Source organism: Fonsecaea erecta (genome assembly GCF_001651985.1).
Source record: "Fonsecaea erecta strain CBS 125763 chromosome Unknown Scaff4, whole genome shotgun sequence".
NCBI classification, from domain to species: Eukaryota; Fungi; Ascomycota; class Eurotiomycetes; order Chaetothyriales; family Herpotrichiellaceae; genus Fonsecaea; species Fonsecaea erecta.
In genome coordinates, this window is record NW_017387247.1 from 2,137,782 (window position 1) to 2,153,445 (window position 15,664).

The 15,664-nt window shown below is 55.1% G+C and overlaps 6 protein-coding genes across 6 annotated transcripts; 5 read left to right on the top strand and 1 right to left on the bottom strand.

Annotated features, from left to right (window-relative positions):
- Positions 1 to 372: 372 nt before the first annotated feature.
- On the top strand, positions 373 to 825 carry AYL99_05541 (hypothetical protein; the record flags this gene model as incomplete). Its single annotated transcript, XM_018837053.1, has 1 exon — positions 373 to 825. One exon carries the CDS (start codon positions 373 to 375, stop codon positions 823 to 825), a length of 453 nt encoding a protein of 150 aa, XP_018693906.1.
- Positions 826 to 1,532: 707 nt separating this feature from the next.
- Positions 1,533 to 2,945, top strand: AYL99_05542 (hypothetical protein; the record flags this gene model as incomplete). The annotated part of the gene is made up of 2 exons (XM_018837054.1): positions 1,533 to 2,489; positions 2,589 to 2,945. The coding sequence occupies 2 exons, from the start codon at positions 1,533 to 1,535 to the stop codon at positions 2,943 to 2,945; spliced, it is 1,314 nt and encodes a 437-aa protein (XP_018693907.1).
- A 530-nt stretch (positions 2,946 to 3,475) lies between these two features.
- AYL99_05543 (hypothetical protein) lies at positions 3,476 to 6,141 on the top strand (the record flags this gene model as incomplete). The annotated part of the gene is made up of 3 exons (XM_018837055.1): positions 3,476 to 4,519; positions 4,612 to 5,667; positions 5,758 to 6,141. The coding sequence occupies 3 exons, from the start codon at positions 3,476 to 3,478 to the stop codon at positions 6,139 to 6,141; spliced, it is 2,484 nt and encodes an 827-aa protein (XP_018693908.1).
- Positions 6,142 to 8,264: 2,123 nt separating this feature from the next.
- On the top strand, positions 8,265 to 11,168 carry AYL99_05544 (hypothetical protein; the record flags this gene model as incomplete). Its single annotated transcript, XM_018837056.1, has 1 exon — positions 8,265 to 11,168. The coding sequence occupies one exon, from the start codon at positions 8,265 to 8,267 to the stop codon at positions 11,166 to 11,168; it is 2,904 nt and encodes a 967-aa protein (XP_018693909.1).
- A 1,007-nt stretch (positions 11,169 to 12,175) lies between these two features.
- AYL99_05545 (hypothetical protein) lies at positions 12,176 to 13,252 on the bottom strand (the record flags this gene model as incomplete). The annotated part of the gene is made up of 1 exon (XM_018837057.1): positions 12,176 to 13,252. The coding sequence occupies one exon, from the start codon at positions 13,250 to 13,252 to the stop codon at positions 12,176 to 12,178; it is 1,077 nt and encodes a 358-aa protein (XP_018693910.1).
- A 923-nt stretch (positions 13,253 to 14,175) lies between these two features.
- Positions 14,176 to 15,543, top strand: AYL99_05546 (hypothetical protein; the record flags this gene model as incomplete). Its single annotated transcript, XM_018837058.1, has 5 exons — positions 14,176 to 14,196; positions 14,247 to 14,292; positions 14,382 to 14,482; positions 14,550 to 14,657; positions 14,743 to 15,543. 5 exons carry the CDS (start codon positions 14,176 to 14,178, stop codon positions 15,541 to 15,543), a joined length of 1,077 nt encoding a protein of 358 aa, XP_018693911.1.
- Between the last annotated feature and the right edge of the window lie 121 nt (positions 15,544 to 15,664).

Consider the following 15,664-nt stretch of genomic DNA (forward strand, 5'->3'; position numbering starts at 1 on the left):
TAGGCCCGCCGTGGACCTATCCCACCACATCCGAACCGATACGGGGTAATCTACATGCCTCGCATCTCTTCCTCTCTCTCCTTACGCCTTCTGACAGGTTTTAGCCTGGCCTGTTCGTCTGTGGATTTGGAGAGTCTTTCTTTATTAACTTGTGTTTAGTTATTTATGTATTTTGGATGGGAAGAGCTCCGACACTCAGCAATAGCGGAGATGAATGAGCTCATGATATGAGATATTGCCCGTGATCGACTGCTGGGAGCAAAACATTACACAAACAAACACACAAACACGCACCATCATCAGGTCCACCTCTCCCTCGGGGCCCGGAGATCCCGCTAGTGTCAGCGACTGAAAAGCGACACAGCAAGAAGAATGCCCTGGACACGAGAGCAACAAAGCACGGCGCGCGCCGAGATCACGGCGGCGATGCACAGGTACGCGTCGCTCGCGCGCGAAGGCGCCGACTGGGACGCGATGGCGGCGCTGTTCGCGCCCGACGGGCTGTACCGGCTGCCCAACGGGGTGGCCGTGGACCCCAAGCGCATGGTCGAGGTGGTGCAGGGCAACGAGGCCCAGTACATCCGCCACCACGTCACGACGATCGACATCACGTTCGTGGGCGACACCGAGGCGCACACCGAGGCCTTCTATCTCGCCGTCACGGACCGCGCGAGCCCCGACCACTGGGGCGGGTGGAAGGATGTGTTTCGCTGGCACCCGCAGCAAGAGGCCTGGCTTATCCAGGACCGTACGATTTGTGTCGATGGCGCCGCGCCCGGGGGGTGGTATGCCTCTGTCTATGGCATGCCGGCTAAGACAAGTTGAAATGAGGCCTTACGAGGGCGGAAAAGAACATGAGGCCAGTACTCTGTCTTATTTCAAGAGCCGTCGACCATATCGTTTTTGACCCTTTTGAGACGAGTCGAATAAAGGTATGGTAATAAGAGCGTGTCAAGCGGGCTTTCGTTGATTTCAATGGGCCACATCATAGTTCCGGCATTATTGTGAAACGTTCTTCAGGTTGAATGTCGTGGACAGGGCCGTCGTCCACTCACGTTCTTGCTGTAACTGAATATGGGAGCATCATTCACACAAGTAGAGTTTGCTAGCGGAGGGAACAACCATCGCGAGGCCTCCCTGCAGAGAAAGAATCAAGACCAGAAACTCGATATGGATCAATCCGCCGTAGCTGAGAGACCGCTGTTTTGGGCCTGTACCATGAATGCTATTCACAGACTCTCGAGTAGCGGTCGGGACGGAAGTGGTGGGATTGCGGGCAAGGCAGAGAAGTCGCTGCTTTTCAGCGCCATCGGTAGTGGGCGGTAGCGAACTGGAAGTAGGGGAACGGCCCGTATCGGTCATTTCCATATGACTTTGACAATCCCTCCACTCAAAGCTACATGTTTGTGGTCCGTTCCTTGGCGAAGGAGTGGGAGAAGGACTTGTAGATGTCCCTCATAAATGCACGTCCCGGCTTCTGCAATGCTCATTCAGTGCTTGAAAACAGAGAATCACAGAACTATACAAGCGGCATGGGCTCATCAGCACCGGTTCTGATCGCAGGGGCAGGGCCCACGGGTCTATTTCTGGCGTTGCGCCTTGCACGGGCAGGCATTCGGACGGTCGTCTTCGAACAAGAGGCCGAACTTGTTCCAGTACCCCGTGCATTGGGATACTTTGGGCCGACACAGTTCGCGCTCCAGCATGCGGGAATCTGGGAGGAAGTTCGAGACCAAGGGTATCTGCTCTGGGGCCTGTCATGGAGGAAGATCACGCAGGAGACATCTCCAGGACACCGAGACTGGGGTCAACTGATCGCGTCGTGGGACCTGACCGAAGGAGTGGCCGCGAAGGAGGGCGAATGTGGCTACGGCATGACCATCCTCGGACAGCATCGGTTGAGGGAGATCATCTTGTCCAACCTAACTGCCACGGGGCTTACCCAGATACATTTCGGACACAAAGTCATTGCCGTGAGTCAAGAGGAGGACCAGTCGGCGGGTTGTATGGATGTGACGGTCCTCGACCAGCAAGGACTCCAGCACACGTTCCGGGGATCGTATCTGGTGGCTGCTGATGGGGGAAAGTCCACAGTACGTAAACTGCTCGCATTACCCCTCGAAGGCATCACTTGGCCTCAGGTCCTGGTGGCGACGGACACATGGATCGACATCCCCTTCCCCAGTGACGGTCCTCCGTTCGTGTACATCGTTGATCCGGTCGACTGGGCCCTATTTAGCCCCATCCAAAGACCGTGTGAGAATGGACCCAGCTTCTACCGCATCACCGTGCCCATGGCTCGTGAGCAGTGTGAATCGGGCGTTCTCGAGGCGAATCTCAAACAGAAATTCGAGAGGCTGCTTCCGGGCCTGCGACCGGCCAAGTACGAGATCGTCCGGTCGCAGAGGTACGAGACCCATCAGCGAATTGTGCCCTCCATGATCTCCGGGAGATGCATGTTAATCGGCGACGCGGCGCATCTGAATAATGTACGTTGGCCTCCATGTTCCACTTCCACTTCCAAGGAAGCGTCTGCCCCCTCCCCGTGAATGAGTATAGCAAGACACTTGCTGACAATTCACATACAGCCTTGGGGAGGACTGGGTCTCAGCACGGGTCTGCTTGACGCAGACTCGCTGGCCGACGCTTTGACGTACGTCCTCGGACAAGGTATATCAGACTCGATCCTTCGACGCTGGGCCGATGCGCGGAGGGATGTTTTCTTGAAGCTGGTCAACCCCATCTCGTCGGCGAACAAGCTTCGCTGTCACGACACAGATCCGGACGACCCGGACTCGGATCCTTTCTTCCAGATGCTCAGAAAAAAGGATAATCAGCAGGAGCTGCAGTATGTGATGTCGTCGCTGGCGGACATGGCCACGAATGTGTCGCAATTCGTAGAGCCCCAACCTCAGCCGCAGGAAAATCTGCCTAACGGGAGCTAGAAAGTTATCAACAGAGAAGAAACTTTTGGGGGCAAGCCTGGAGGCCCTGTATGTGACTAGGAACTTTCAAAAGCCAAGCCAAGTCAAGTCAAGCATCGCTGAAGCAGTGCTGGTTGTCGATATAGGCAACATGTCTCAATATTCCAGCCCCGAATCTGCCTTGCGGTTCTCCTGTGCCTAAGGGATGCCTTCCACCACTTTCGAAAGATAGGTAGCCTTTCAAGTTCGCATGCAACAATCCGCCTGTGTTCGCTTAAAATGGCTTTGTCCACGAAACTCTCTTCACCAAGCCTAGAAGCCGATTTGTCCATGCAGCCTCGTATCTGTTGGTCTAGAACCCACAAGCCCGAGGAGCTGAACAGCAAGTCATGGGAACAGTTACTGAATGGTCGCAGCCTTGGGAATGGCGCCGATATGTCGCTTTTTGCACAGTTTCTATCGAAACAGAATGTCTCCTATGACTTCAAGGTAGGCACGCCGGCGACGAAATCCCATCTCGCACAATCCATCGCACTGAGGTTCTGCCCACGATGCTCTGTGACGTCTGCGACAAGATCCCCTTCGCAGACCTGCCTTCAGAAGAACAAGACGCGATACCGCATCACCCTAGTCTCGACGCGTTACAGGCATCTTACCAGTCATGTGATATATGCACTCTCATCTGGTGGGCGGCCGGCTGCTCCCTGGTCGATGTCGGCGGGATGGTGGCCTTCAGACCTGGCGTGAAGTACCCGTCCGGCCGCAAGATCATGACGCGAGAGACGGAGGGAAACTACAGCCCTCTGGCAGGGCTGCGAGCATTGGAGAACGGCGCGTCCATGTTTGACACCTCCGGTCCAGAACCCGACTTCCGTGAACCGGTGTTCGTGAATCCCCGCGAGCGCTTTCCGAAAGACGACGAGAGCAGTCGCAAGATCCGACCCTGGCTGTTTGGCAGCTGGTACAAGTCACCCTTCACGAACAAACCGCTCCAATTGATCGGGTTGGGCGTGAGGTTGGGGACCGGACCCAGTATCGAGGAGGCCGTAGGGAATAACGACAAGGATGTCCGCATAAGAGGGACGTTTATAAGGATACGCACAGACGATGGTATCTTTACCCTTTCCTTCAACGAGACCAGCTCCATGCTAACCATTCCCTCACAAGATTCCGACCTGGCCAGAACGGTCCCCGGACGGCTTCGTACAAACGATCAAGGGTCTGCGATAGCAATCCAGCGGATCAAGAATTGGTTGAAGGACTGCAACGAGGGCCACATATGCAATCGAAGCCATTCATGTGCCGACACTCCAGCGTCTCCACCACTGCCGACTCGAATTCTCGACGTCAACGGCCAAGGGAATACCATTCGCCTCGTCGAGACTGATGGCCGGCGCGGACGCTACGTGGCCCTGAGCCATTGCTGGGGCGTCTCGCACCGGATCACCACGACAAAGAAGACATATGCAGACCATTGCAAAGGTATCCCGCTCGAGGAACTGCCGGCAACTTTTCAACAGGCTGTAACCATTACTCGCGAGCTCGGGATTCCCTATTTGTGGATTGATTCTCTGTGCATCATTCAGGACGACGATGTAAGTCTTTGTTCGTGTCGGTCACGATGCTTTCAGATCTTTGCTGTCCCGTATTCACTTGACATATATGTTCATCGCTAACGACGTGCCAGAGTGACTGGGAAATGGAGGCGTCCAGAATGGGCATTGTCTACTTTGCTTCGTACCTGACACTGTCCGCCATGGGCTCCGCAGATGATTCCTCGGGCTGCTACCGTGATGCGTCGAAACCAATCGAAGTAAGCTCCTCGAGGCCGTGGATCTCAACTGACACCCTATCCACCGGACGACGATGTATACCTCTTGTCGCACCTCTGCTAGTAGACTACGCAGGCGAAGGTGTTACCTGCAGGACATTTACGAGCCTGTTCGGCATGCGTGGTAATCGGAAGTCTCGAGTGTACCTCACGGGGGAGTGGATGCCATCATCTTTGAAACAGAGTCCAAGGATATACGTTGTCGGAAGCTTTGGGGCATCAGTGCAGCCATTGAAGCACGAACCACTGAACAAGCGTGGCTGGACACTTCAAGAGCGACTGCTTTCCCCCCGGACATTGCACTTTGGAACCGAGGAGCTGTACTGGGAATGTGAGCAGTATGTGCTGGCCGAAGACGGAGCACTCTTGCAAAGAGAGTTTCCGACGTTGTCGAAGGTCGTCAAGTCAAGACCAGGCTCGAATTTTCCCGCAAAGGGCTCCGACTCCAAAACCCACGACGAGGAGCACAAGCATCAGAACTCGTGGCCCAACATATGGTTAAGTCTCATCGAGGAATACACTTCTCGGGACTTGACCCGAGATCAAGACAAGCTGCCTGCCCTGTCAGGTATTGCCAGCACCGTAGGGGGCCTGACGAAAGACGATTACCTCGCCGGTCTCTGGCGCAACGACCTCCTTCAAAACCTCTCCTGGTCCGTAGAAACATTTGAGCCGACTCACCAGTGCGATGACCCGGAGCACGACGCGGCAATGCCTCCCGCCACCAAGTCAGAGGTGAAGTATCCGTCGAAATACCGTGCACCGTCCTGGTCATGGGCGAGTTTAGACGGAAAGGTAACCTTCCAGCCACTGGACCATAAGAATTTGAAGGCTCGGTGTATCTGTGCGCATGTCGATATCGCGGGCAGAGATCAGTATGGCAGAGTCAAGCAGGGATGGATCACGCTCGAGGTAAAGTCTCTCTGCCAACTTGTTTGTTTCTCGACCCTCTTGTTTCACCTTTGGCACGTCCACGACAAGCCCTGACAGAGATCCATATAGGCGCCGCTGTACCTCCTCCAAGCCCTCGTACCGGATGCAAAATACCACAAACTCCACCCGTTCTCGACCGAGGTGGGTTTCTTCGTCGCTGGCGACATGGGCAAAGCAGCACTGTATGGCCGGGGCTCCGTGACCTTCGACGACCAGCCGTATTTCCCCAGCTTTGCCCTTATGCTCGATAATGAGAATGGCCTAGTCCTCAGGGCCAAGCAGCCTTGGGAGTTTGTCAGGATTGGAACCGTCCGGTTCTGGTCCATGCGGAGAGGTGTAGATGGCGATGACAGTAGTAACATTGTGGATGTTAATGAGTCCAGATACTCGGCGGCTGAAAGTACTGCGCTGTCGGTAGCTAAAGGGACGGCGCAGAAGACCACCATCTACTGAAGAGGCTGGAGTACAGGGCAGTTCAAGGGGGTCAAGGCCTTGACAGTTATACCCATGTACCTTGGCTTGAATGTGTCTTTGTTCTGGTTTGCAGGGTTAGAGTTGTCAGTTTTATTCATAACACTTGTCCTCACCTTCCTCACCTTCCTCACCTTCGTGCCCAACAATCTGCCTTGGAATATCTTGTTCAACAATATGCCAGCCTCTTCACAGACCTCCGGCTTGTGAAAACATGATCGAATGGGTGCATGATCTGTGACCCACCAACCAGCTGCACTGCGCTGCGAACACCACGCCTTCTTTAGCACTTTGATCTGTGACATAACACGAGGCATTTGGTCGATTCAAGATAACGACATCGAGGTCAGTATCTGGGAGATGGCACATTCCACTCCGGCGCATGCAAGGCCACCGACTTACCGCCACGCAAGGCAGAGCCATCAAGCCTGTCCCTCAAAGTGTGACACCCGATTCTTCGCCCCGATCAAGACCTCCTCCTTATCAGAATGGCTGCCCTAAATCCTGACGTCGAAAACGTGTCTACAAGCGAGATCATGGCTTCAAGTCGCACAGCTCAGTGGTCCCGTCACAACCACCTGAACACCACACAATGCAGGAGTCGGCCCAAGAGGAGGAGGAAAATGGCCAGCCGGCCGACGAAAGAGGACAAATTCAAGATTGTTTCGATTCTTTTTGAGTGACTTCAATGAACACCACATGACCATCCTGTCATCGAATTTTCCGAAGCGCGCCAATAAAGGGCTGCAGCAGCGCCATGGCCTGAACAGCCCCCGAACGGCGGCCGTCAGCAACCATCTGGCGAACAGCGGCTCTAGTTGACGTCTTTTCCCTTGCGGGGTGGGGATCGTGTGGCATCCTTCATCCCCAATAATCCCAAAGTACGAAGCCAGTCAAGACCGAGAAGGTGGGTTGCGGCGTCGGAGTCAATCTCTATGCAGCCTGGAGCACACACGTTTGAGGCCCATGTGTTTCAGGGGCAACCGAGAAATCCGAGCGCAAAAAGCCCACAGGTGATGAGATTACAGGAGCGAACACGAGCTTGCGCGAGCAATCAAGCCAAACAGACCGGCTTCGAGCCACTGCGGACTCGTGAGACAAAGGACAAGGACGCGGTTGACCTTGGCTGTGCAATACTATGCTGCTCAGTTCTTGCGACTGAAGCAGAGACATATTTCTCCATTCGTGGGAACTCTGGAATCTACGCAGTATCTTGAGAGGATGTTTCCATCCCGTGCGGACAAAAAGACAGCTTCTTGCTTTCTCCCTCGCAGGCATCCCGCCTCTCGGAAGATTTCTGGACCCTGCCCTGACATGCGACAGGACGCCACGCGAGAGACTAGGGACAATCTGAAGCACGCCAGGCTGATGGACCTCAAACACCCCGTTAGGCGGCTGCATCTGTGAGTGGCTCCCTCGAACCTCCACTCTCCATCTGCCTCTCGACCCTCTCCGCTGCGTTTCCATCCTTCTCACGTCTGCAACAGAGGTTGTTCGAAGATTGGTCTCACGCCTGGGGACTCTCCCCTGCTGGTGCCGCCCTCTCGAGAACGCCCATGTTCAACAATGTCACTGCGCCACCGCCGGTATGGCTGAAGGAAGCAATCCTGATTCGGCTATCGAAAAAGGGCCGCATTGACGGTCAGTAGAGATCGCGGCACCTGCATACTGTACAGTACCAGCTCATCCATGCAAGTCATGCTGCATCCTAGTCCGGTATGTGTCCCTCCCTGCACCCTCGTGTCGGGGGAGAGCTTCTTTGCCAAACTCTCTAGTCCCTGCCCTTGCTGGGTAAACAGTGGCACGACGGTTGGTCGTTGAATTTTTTTGTTGCAGTTTGTGCGTCGGATTTTGTTTCTGCTCTTCCACCTTCCCACAAACCCCAACCTCGACATACATTCCACATCCTCGTTCCGAGCCAGAGTGGCGGGCAAGAAGACACCCGGCCGTGTCACAATGCTCACCTTGTAACTGTTTCATGGTGCCTTTGGTCCTAAACTTTGCCGAGCCAGGTTGCATGCTTATCAGCATTCTCTTTTCTGGTGCTCCTCTGTCCCTGTTTAATCCATTTCTTTTCCCCCACTGGCTGGTCCGGAACTTTGAATATGCCGACGAGGTGGTTGTCCATTCGCAAACGGAATCCCCTTCTTTACCACGAGTCGACTGCCGAACCGACTGCAAAGCAACAGGAATTTGATTTTGCCTTTGGGGAGTCACCTTCAGCTGGCCAGAGTGCTTCAGGCAGGATCGGGCCCAGGCTGGTCCAGCTTCGTCCAACGACATCCAGTGGCCCGACAGGAAAGCGGAAACTGCGTGTCGAGGTCCCCTCGATCCGACCGCGGACATCGGAGAATCACAAGCCCTCGCCTCTACAGAACGTGAATGGTGTATCGAAATCAGAAGACAGCTTGATAGGCCTGGCTTTCGGCAGCCCGAGCCATCCTCCAGCGTCTTTCTGCATCCCTGCCGAGGGTGGTGTGACCGGCCAGAACCCTTTTCTCCGCCAGCACCCAGAAACTCCAGGCAACATCGTCCAGATGTCCTCGAAGAGATGGAGGAAGCTAGGGACGTTGTTCAAATCCCGACAGGCCGCTGCCAGACGAGACGACGTCCCGTCTGGCCCGACGATAGGCCTTCCGACCGGCTTCGTGGTCCTGGATAGGGACACACTGGCCGAGACACCCAGATTTGAAGGAGATCAACTGCGGACGACACAACTGGAGCATCCGAGGCGTGAAGCACCGCCACCACCCATCAAAAAAGATCAAGAGTCTTCGACTTTCCGAACGACGGAATTGGTCATCCAGAAGCACGAAGATGACTCAATATCGAGACCGTCGACTGCGACCGCGACCGATGCTGGGTCCACGGGGGAGCCGTATATACGTCCGCCTTTACCGAAGCTTGAGTTGGATATACCATTCAATCTCCCCGCAGCTAAACGCTCTTCCTCACTGCTCGCGAGACGAAGTAAGGCGCTGGATAGTCTTAAATCCTTTGACGACAGTCGGCCTACAACTGAAGGCAACAACAACCACGAAAACAGCCACCACCGAAATCCTGAATCGGAGCCTTCCACACCGCTGATCCCACCGAGACGACTCACGACACCAACCATGACCAGGTCGCCGGCAACAAGCAAATACTCGCTGTTTCCAACCACCTCTCCTGCGCCGGTCAAAATCCACGGCCGAGGGCCCAGCTCAGATCGGGACAACCTGCCACCGCCGATCCAATTAAGACGATCAGCTACGTCCCCCGCCCGTTTGTCTCCTATGCAAGACAATTTCTCCTCCGTCCCAAAGCCAGAACCACTCAATCCGAACAAGATCGTGTCTTTGAACGATCAAACGGTCCACAGCCCAGAGGACAACACGGCGTCGACAGATCGTGAGGCGCCTTGGAGCTCTGCTCACTCTTTCCAATCTTCGGTGTCCTCCGCCACCACAGTGGACGAAATCTTTTTTGATATCAAGTCATTCCGAGATTCCAAGGGCATTGAAGACGGCCAATTCGTCATGACCAGGCCTGATTCGGTTCAGGTAGAGCTGGCTCGAACGCGGTCGAAACGAGTACCGGCCCCCAGCCATTTGCGGCATGTGGAAGCTTCATCAGGGGGCGCAGCTGATGTCTCGGAGCGAACCACTCCAGTCCCACCAGAGCCGCCGGCAGCGTCTACTGGTGCTCGTTCTGCATGGACGACGAAGCACACCTCAGTCAACACTGCCTACTTCGATGAGGCGATTGCTGCCGTGGAGAGACTCACCGCACCCACGGGCAATGCTGCTTCGCCCGTTGAAAAGGTTCCTAGCATCCCCGCCGTTACGATTGCGAACCACGACGAAAAATTGCATCAATCGACTCCAATCGTTACTGTGCAGCATCCTCATCCGTCTGAGCATCAGTCACGGCTAGCCGGCATGACTCACGAAGAAGTCAGCCACCTGATCCCTTCACCAGTGGCTGAAGTGAAGGAAGATGACTCTCCCAGACCCAATACGTCGCCTGTGAAGGTTGTGAACACGCCATCGGTTCTGCCACCACAAGTGACCAAGGGTGTATCTCCTCGTGTGGCCGCAGTCAAGCGCGTGGACCGTCCCATCGATGACTCGCCCACAATCCCTCAGGGTCCTCCCAGCCCGCGGAGACCAGCAAAAGCGACACCAACGGCGCCATCGAACGACAAGCCGCCTCCGGTCCCGAAAAAGGACGCCAAGTTTATTCCTCTCTCGAAGTACGCCGCAAAGAGCACTGTGACGGCCATCGAGCAACGGTCGGGTGTGACACCCACGAGGCCTGTGCGTGCCAACACGGAAGATCTGACTGTGCGCTCGGCGGCGCCTCGGGTCTCGAAAGATCGATCTGCGACGTTGCCGTCGTCGTTAAAGCCTCATTCTCACGACTTGGTGCAGAATTCCTCACTGCGCGGCTTAGAAAAAGCCATTCCACCTCGATCCAACCCCGTGGCTTCGCATCCGGTGGCTGCAGAGGTCGCTGTTGCGCGAACTGTTTCGCTGTCCCGCAAGCAATCTGCCCGCATTCACGTCCCCGGCCCCCGACTTGCAGCACGGCGTGCCGAAGCCCAAGCCCAGGCTCAATCCCAAGCTCAACCTTCGTCGCAATCTCATCTCAAACCCGGTTCTGCGCCGCAAAAGCATGGACGCAACCCATCGAGCACGTCCCAGAGATCGAACAGATCACAGCGCTCCTTCCTGGGCGGCGGCCACCGGCACAAACGCACGGCGTCTTCTGCTAAATCAGCCTCTCGCGCCTCCAAAGACTTGTCTTCCAACAAGAATGCTCTGAAAGTCACCAAGCCGCAGGCGGACGGTAAAACCGGGTCGACTTTCGGCAAGTTCCTGTGGAGTAAGGAGTCCGAGAAGCAGCTCATCAAGGAGGCGCGTAAGTGGGAGATCCTCGAGAAGAAGAGCTACAGTCCCGTGGTGGTGCAGGCGGAGAGAGGACATCGGCCTGGTGTCAGTCTCGGGTTGGTGGTGGAGAGCGTTTGATATCTTTCCTTTCTCTTCATTTCTGATTCTTGTCTTTATATCTTTTCTTTTCCTTCTCCTTTGTCTGCTTGGGGGTGGGGGAGTTCTCGTGCATGACTATCGCCGAAAAGGCGGTGTCTCAATGGTCTACATACCACCATGACGGATTGCGCATATATATAGAATCCTTTATGCACACCACCCACATGGACATGTGGGTGGGATTGGGGAAGAGGGGATTGCGTGTTTGTATATACTACATACACCCCCAAAAGGGCGCAGCGATATATATACACCTGTCACGGCCACAGAGATGACATTAGGCGCCGAACACGACGACAGGAAGAGGGTTGGGGGGCCGCATTAGGGAGGTGGAATGCCGAAAGGGATGTCCCAGCCCCAGTGTTTGGGAGGAAGGGGCTGGGAGAGGGGTTTGGGGTTTATGAACTTTCACACTAGAGGAGCATTTATTTGCTCTTCCTTCTTTCCTGGAGGGTTGTCGGGTCGTGGCACCGAGACTTGGTCAGTTGGGCTCGAGGCGGGAATGGGCGATTGAGCCTGGGATTGAGACAGAGACAGACAACCCGCTATGTCTGCTATTTTCTGTACATATATATGTACGCGAGGATGTGGTATGGGTCAGGCACGAAGGTGTCTTGCTCGCCGCCTCCTCCTCCTACGCGATGGTGTATATAGGAGGAGGAGGAGGGAGGGAGAGAGAGAGAGCAGAGATCGAGCACCATGGAAAGACATTTCAACTAGACATAGAATTACATGGTCTCCTCGCACATCATCATCATCCGGAACTAGCACCATTCTCCCAAGCACTGATTGATGCGCCACATGCAGCATCGTTAACATCCAATGTGATTCCTGTACGAAGTACCGTTCGTTAATCATAATATCATTTCCTCGTTATGATAGCACTGGCATGCAATCTCGTAACTCCCCCTCCCCCTTTCCCCCTTCCGGAAGCGCCAGGAAAAAAAAACACACAACGAACCATATTTGTTTGGCAGGTAGGCCATTCACAAGAAATTCAAGTCCCAACGACCGCCAACAACCGTCTTGCCGTCCACGGCCACGGCATAGCGATGAATCAGCAGGCTCGGCGGCAGCGGCCTCCTGTGCTCGTGGGCTAGGTGCTCGGCGAACTCGCGCACGGTGACGAAGGCGGTGAAGCTGCGCTCGAGCTCGAGCCCCATCGCGAAGCAGAAGACGCAGCCGTACTTGGCCATGCTGGAGTAGCTGTCGCGACGGCTGTTGTTCGACGACGAAGTGGGGATGATGGACAACGAGTTGGAGGTCGTTTTCTCCGACGGCGGCAGGTACAGGTGGCACTTCGCCAAGAAGGAGCTGCGGTACTGGACGTCCAGGCCCGGGTGGTCGCGGATCTCGTCGGTGTTGTGGATGTTGGAGTTCGTGCTGCTGGCAACGTGGTAGCGCACCTTGCACGCGCATTCGGCGCACTGCCAATTCAAAAACGCGCCGCCAAAGGCCTTGAGCTTGCGCCGGTTCTCGTCGTTGAGCTCCTTCTTCTCCACGAACGCGATGCGGCCCCGGTCGCGATGGTTGCTGATCCCCAGCGCGCCCGGGCAGAAGTTGCCCAGCTCCGCAGGCCGGAGGTCCTCGGGGGCGGCGCGCCGGGGGATACTCGGGCACAAGATGGGCAACTGCTTGATCTGGTCCTGGCGGTACAGCAGGGTCTCCCAGATAGTCCCGAACGGGCGGCGCTCCTGCAGGTCACGGTCGTAGTGCTCGACGAAGATGGTCTGGATGCCGCGCACAGACGAGAGGAGCTGGTCCACGATCTGGTTGAGGTACTGCGAGGCGAGGTCGTCGGCGCCGTCAATCAGGTACGGCAGGCGCTGGAAGTCGATGGTCGCGAGGGATTTTAGGCGCGTCTGGAGGATCTGGAGGCGAGGGTCGTAGGCTTGGATCGAGTTCGGCACCACGTCCGGAAATATATACCAGTCGATCAGGGTGCGAAGTTTACGGCGGATCTGGTTGAGCGTCACTTGGAGGTCGTCGAGGGCTTGTCGAATGGTGATGGGCCCGGGGGGAGGGGGTGGCATGAGGCCCGGATCGAGAATGTCGGCGGCCATGGTTTCTGCTCTGCATCTGCGAATTGACGTTCGCAGCCTTGGACTTCGAGTCCTTGGTATATGATAGTGCGATGCAGGTCGTACCAAGGAGGTGGGGATCGCAACCGAAAGGCCGTTGGTGACAAGCGTAAGCGTGAGATCGACGTCCTTCTTTGGAAGCCAGAAGCGCCTCGGGCTGAATGCCTTGCCTCTTGGGCAGCGAGGCTCGCGCAGAGAGTTATTGTGACGCAAAAGAGAACACAAGGGAGAGGGGTGTCAGCCTCAGGAAGAAAGAAATAAGCTACCTTTTTGAACCTCGTCGCGGGAAGAACGTTACCTTCATGGCGGGTCACGCGGCGTCAATGTTGTGGTCGCCTTGTTTGTGAGTTAAGCTTGCGTATCCCGCCCCAAACACAATCGAACAAAATCTCGATGGGGATGGGCTTTGCGACGAGGCCAAAGGGAAGAGGGTGACGAAGGGCTGCGGAAGTGCCCAAGAAAACCGGGCGCTTGCATCATGCATCATGCATAAAAGCCCTTTGTTGCTAAGTGGTCAATGAGGCGACGTTGGCATGGTTTAGCCTGGAGTTGGGCTCTGGGGCGCGATGTGTAGCGATGTCGATGGCAGCCCTGCCGGCAGAGGAGCATGAGGGGCACCCTAGGGAGGGGTGAGGGTGGATTGGACTTGAGAGTGGGAGCCAGTGGGAGAATGTGGGAGAGACGAGAGACGAGAGAAGCAAATAATGGCGGATGGAATTGGTGTTTGGTGGTGAGTGTGGGCGCAGGCAAGGAACATCCAGCGTCATTTGTGTCACGGTCGTCATTTGAAAACTATGCCATTTCCGGTCCTTTATCAAAGTCCATTTCCAAACATTCCCGGCAACCAAGTGTCGCATCTCTGTATTTCGGGTCGTCTAAGCCTGTACTAAGGGACCACACATATCATGCCGACCGAGCTGGAAGAGGTGAGTAGGTTTGAGTGAAAGCCTCTGCCACTGTGGCTGAATTTTCCCAGTTAGTTGAGTTTTTGCATCATGGAAATACTCAAATCCGACAACTTGGTAAGCATATCCTCTTCGTCCCAGGCCTTTATCCGCGTCGTCATCTCCTATGATGTATAGACAAGACGGTTGACACATTCCTCGATCAGCTTGCGACCACCTCGTCGGCCACTCCTCAGACCCGGCAGTGTTCAAGAAACCTCAGCTCGTCCCTGTCAAAGACTTGAAACTTCTCGTCAAGGACTACCCCGTGAGTGTGATTCTGGGGGTGTGGTCCAGTCCTTTGTGCTGACCCAGGTCCATGCTTCCGGCTCCAGCCTATAGCCAAGAATGCTCTTACAATCTTGATCAATATCAGTCACGACACTGAAATCCTCGAGAACCTAGCAGCGGATGATGCATTCATTGAGACTTTGCTTAGGAAGGTAACAGTATGTAGGTTGGAATCTGCCTCCAGGCCCTTGGATTCGTGCCTACGATGTGGAGAGGAAAGCTGACTGAGAATGGAAGGATCCGAAAGAGCAAACGGCCGATGAAATCGCCATGCTCCTCGCAAATCTCGCCAAAACAGACGACATGGAAAAGTTAATTAGTCTGAAGCGAGCATTACCCGCCAAAACAGTCTCTACATCTTCATATGCCCTTGATCAGCTGCTCGACTGTTTTGTGAAAGGGGCTGACGGGTCTCTCAACAAACACGCAAACTTCGACTATCTGGCATATCTCCTGGCTGACCTGTCCAAACACAAAGTTGGCCGGGATTATTTTCTGAGCAAAAGAGACTATGATGGCGTGGTGCCCATAAGCAAGCTAACAGTCTTCACGGAGCACAAAAGTCACATTCGACGGAGAGGAGTCGCCAGCACGATCAAGAATGTGGCCTTTGAAGTTGATAAGCACCCTTTACTTCTAGCCGACGACACCGAAACCGTTGACGGAGTTCCTGGCGTCAACATATTGCCATACATCCTCCTCCCACTTGCTGGGTCAGAAGAGTTTCCAGAAGAGGAGTCAGCCGATATGCTCCCAGATTTACAACTCTTGCCGCCTGATAAGGCTAGAGACAGCGACAATGGCATTCTTGTGACTCATCTCGAGACATTGTTGCTGCTGACCACGACGAAGGAAGGACGAGACAAATTGAGGAGGGTGCAGGTTTATCCGTTGATTAGAGAGACGCACATGCACGTCCAGGACGAGGGTGTGAGGGAGGCATGTGACCGGCTAGTGCAAGTTCTCATGCGAGATGAGGAGGAAAGGCCGAGGGTCGAAGAGGTGGATGAAGACGAGAAGATAGAAGAGATATTTTGAAGTCGACGAGTCGAGTACAGCGGCCCCGGATTTACTGAATTTCCGTGCCAAGCACTACGGTGGTCTGTGGGGATGTTGGTAGCAACTGCCACGGTGAGGCATAGACTCCGGCGCGTAACAT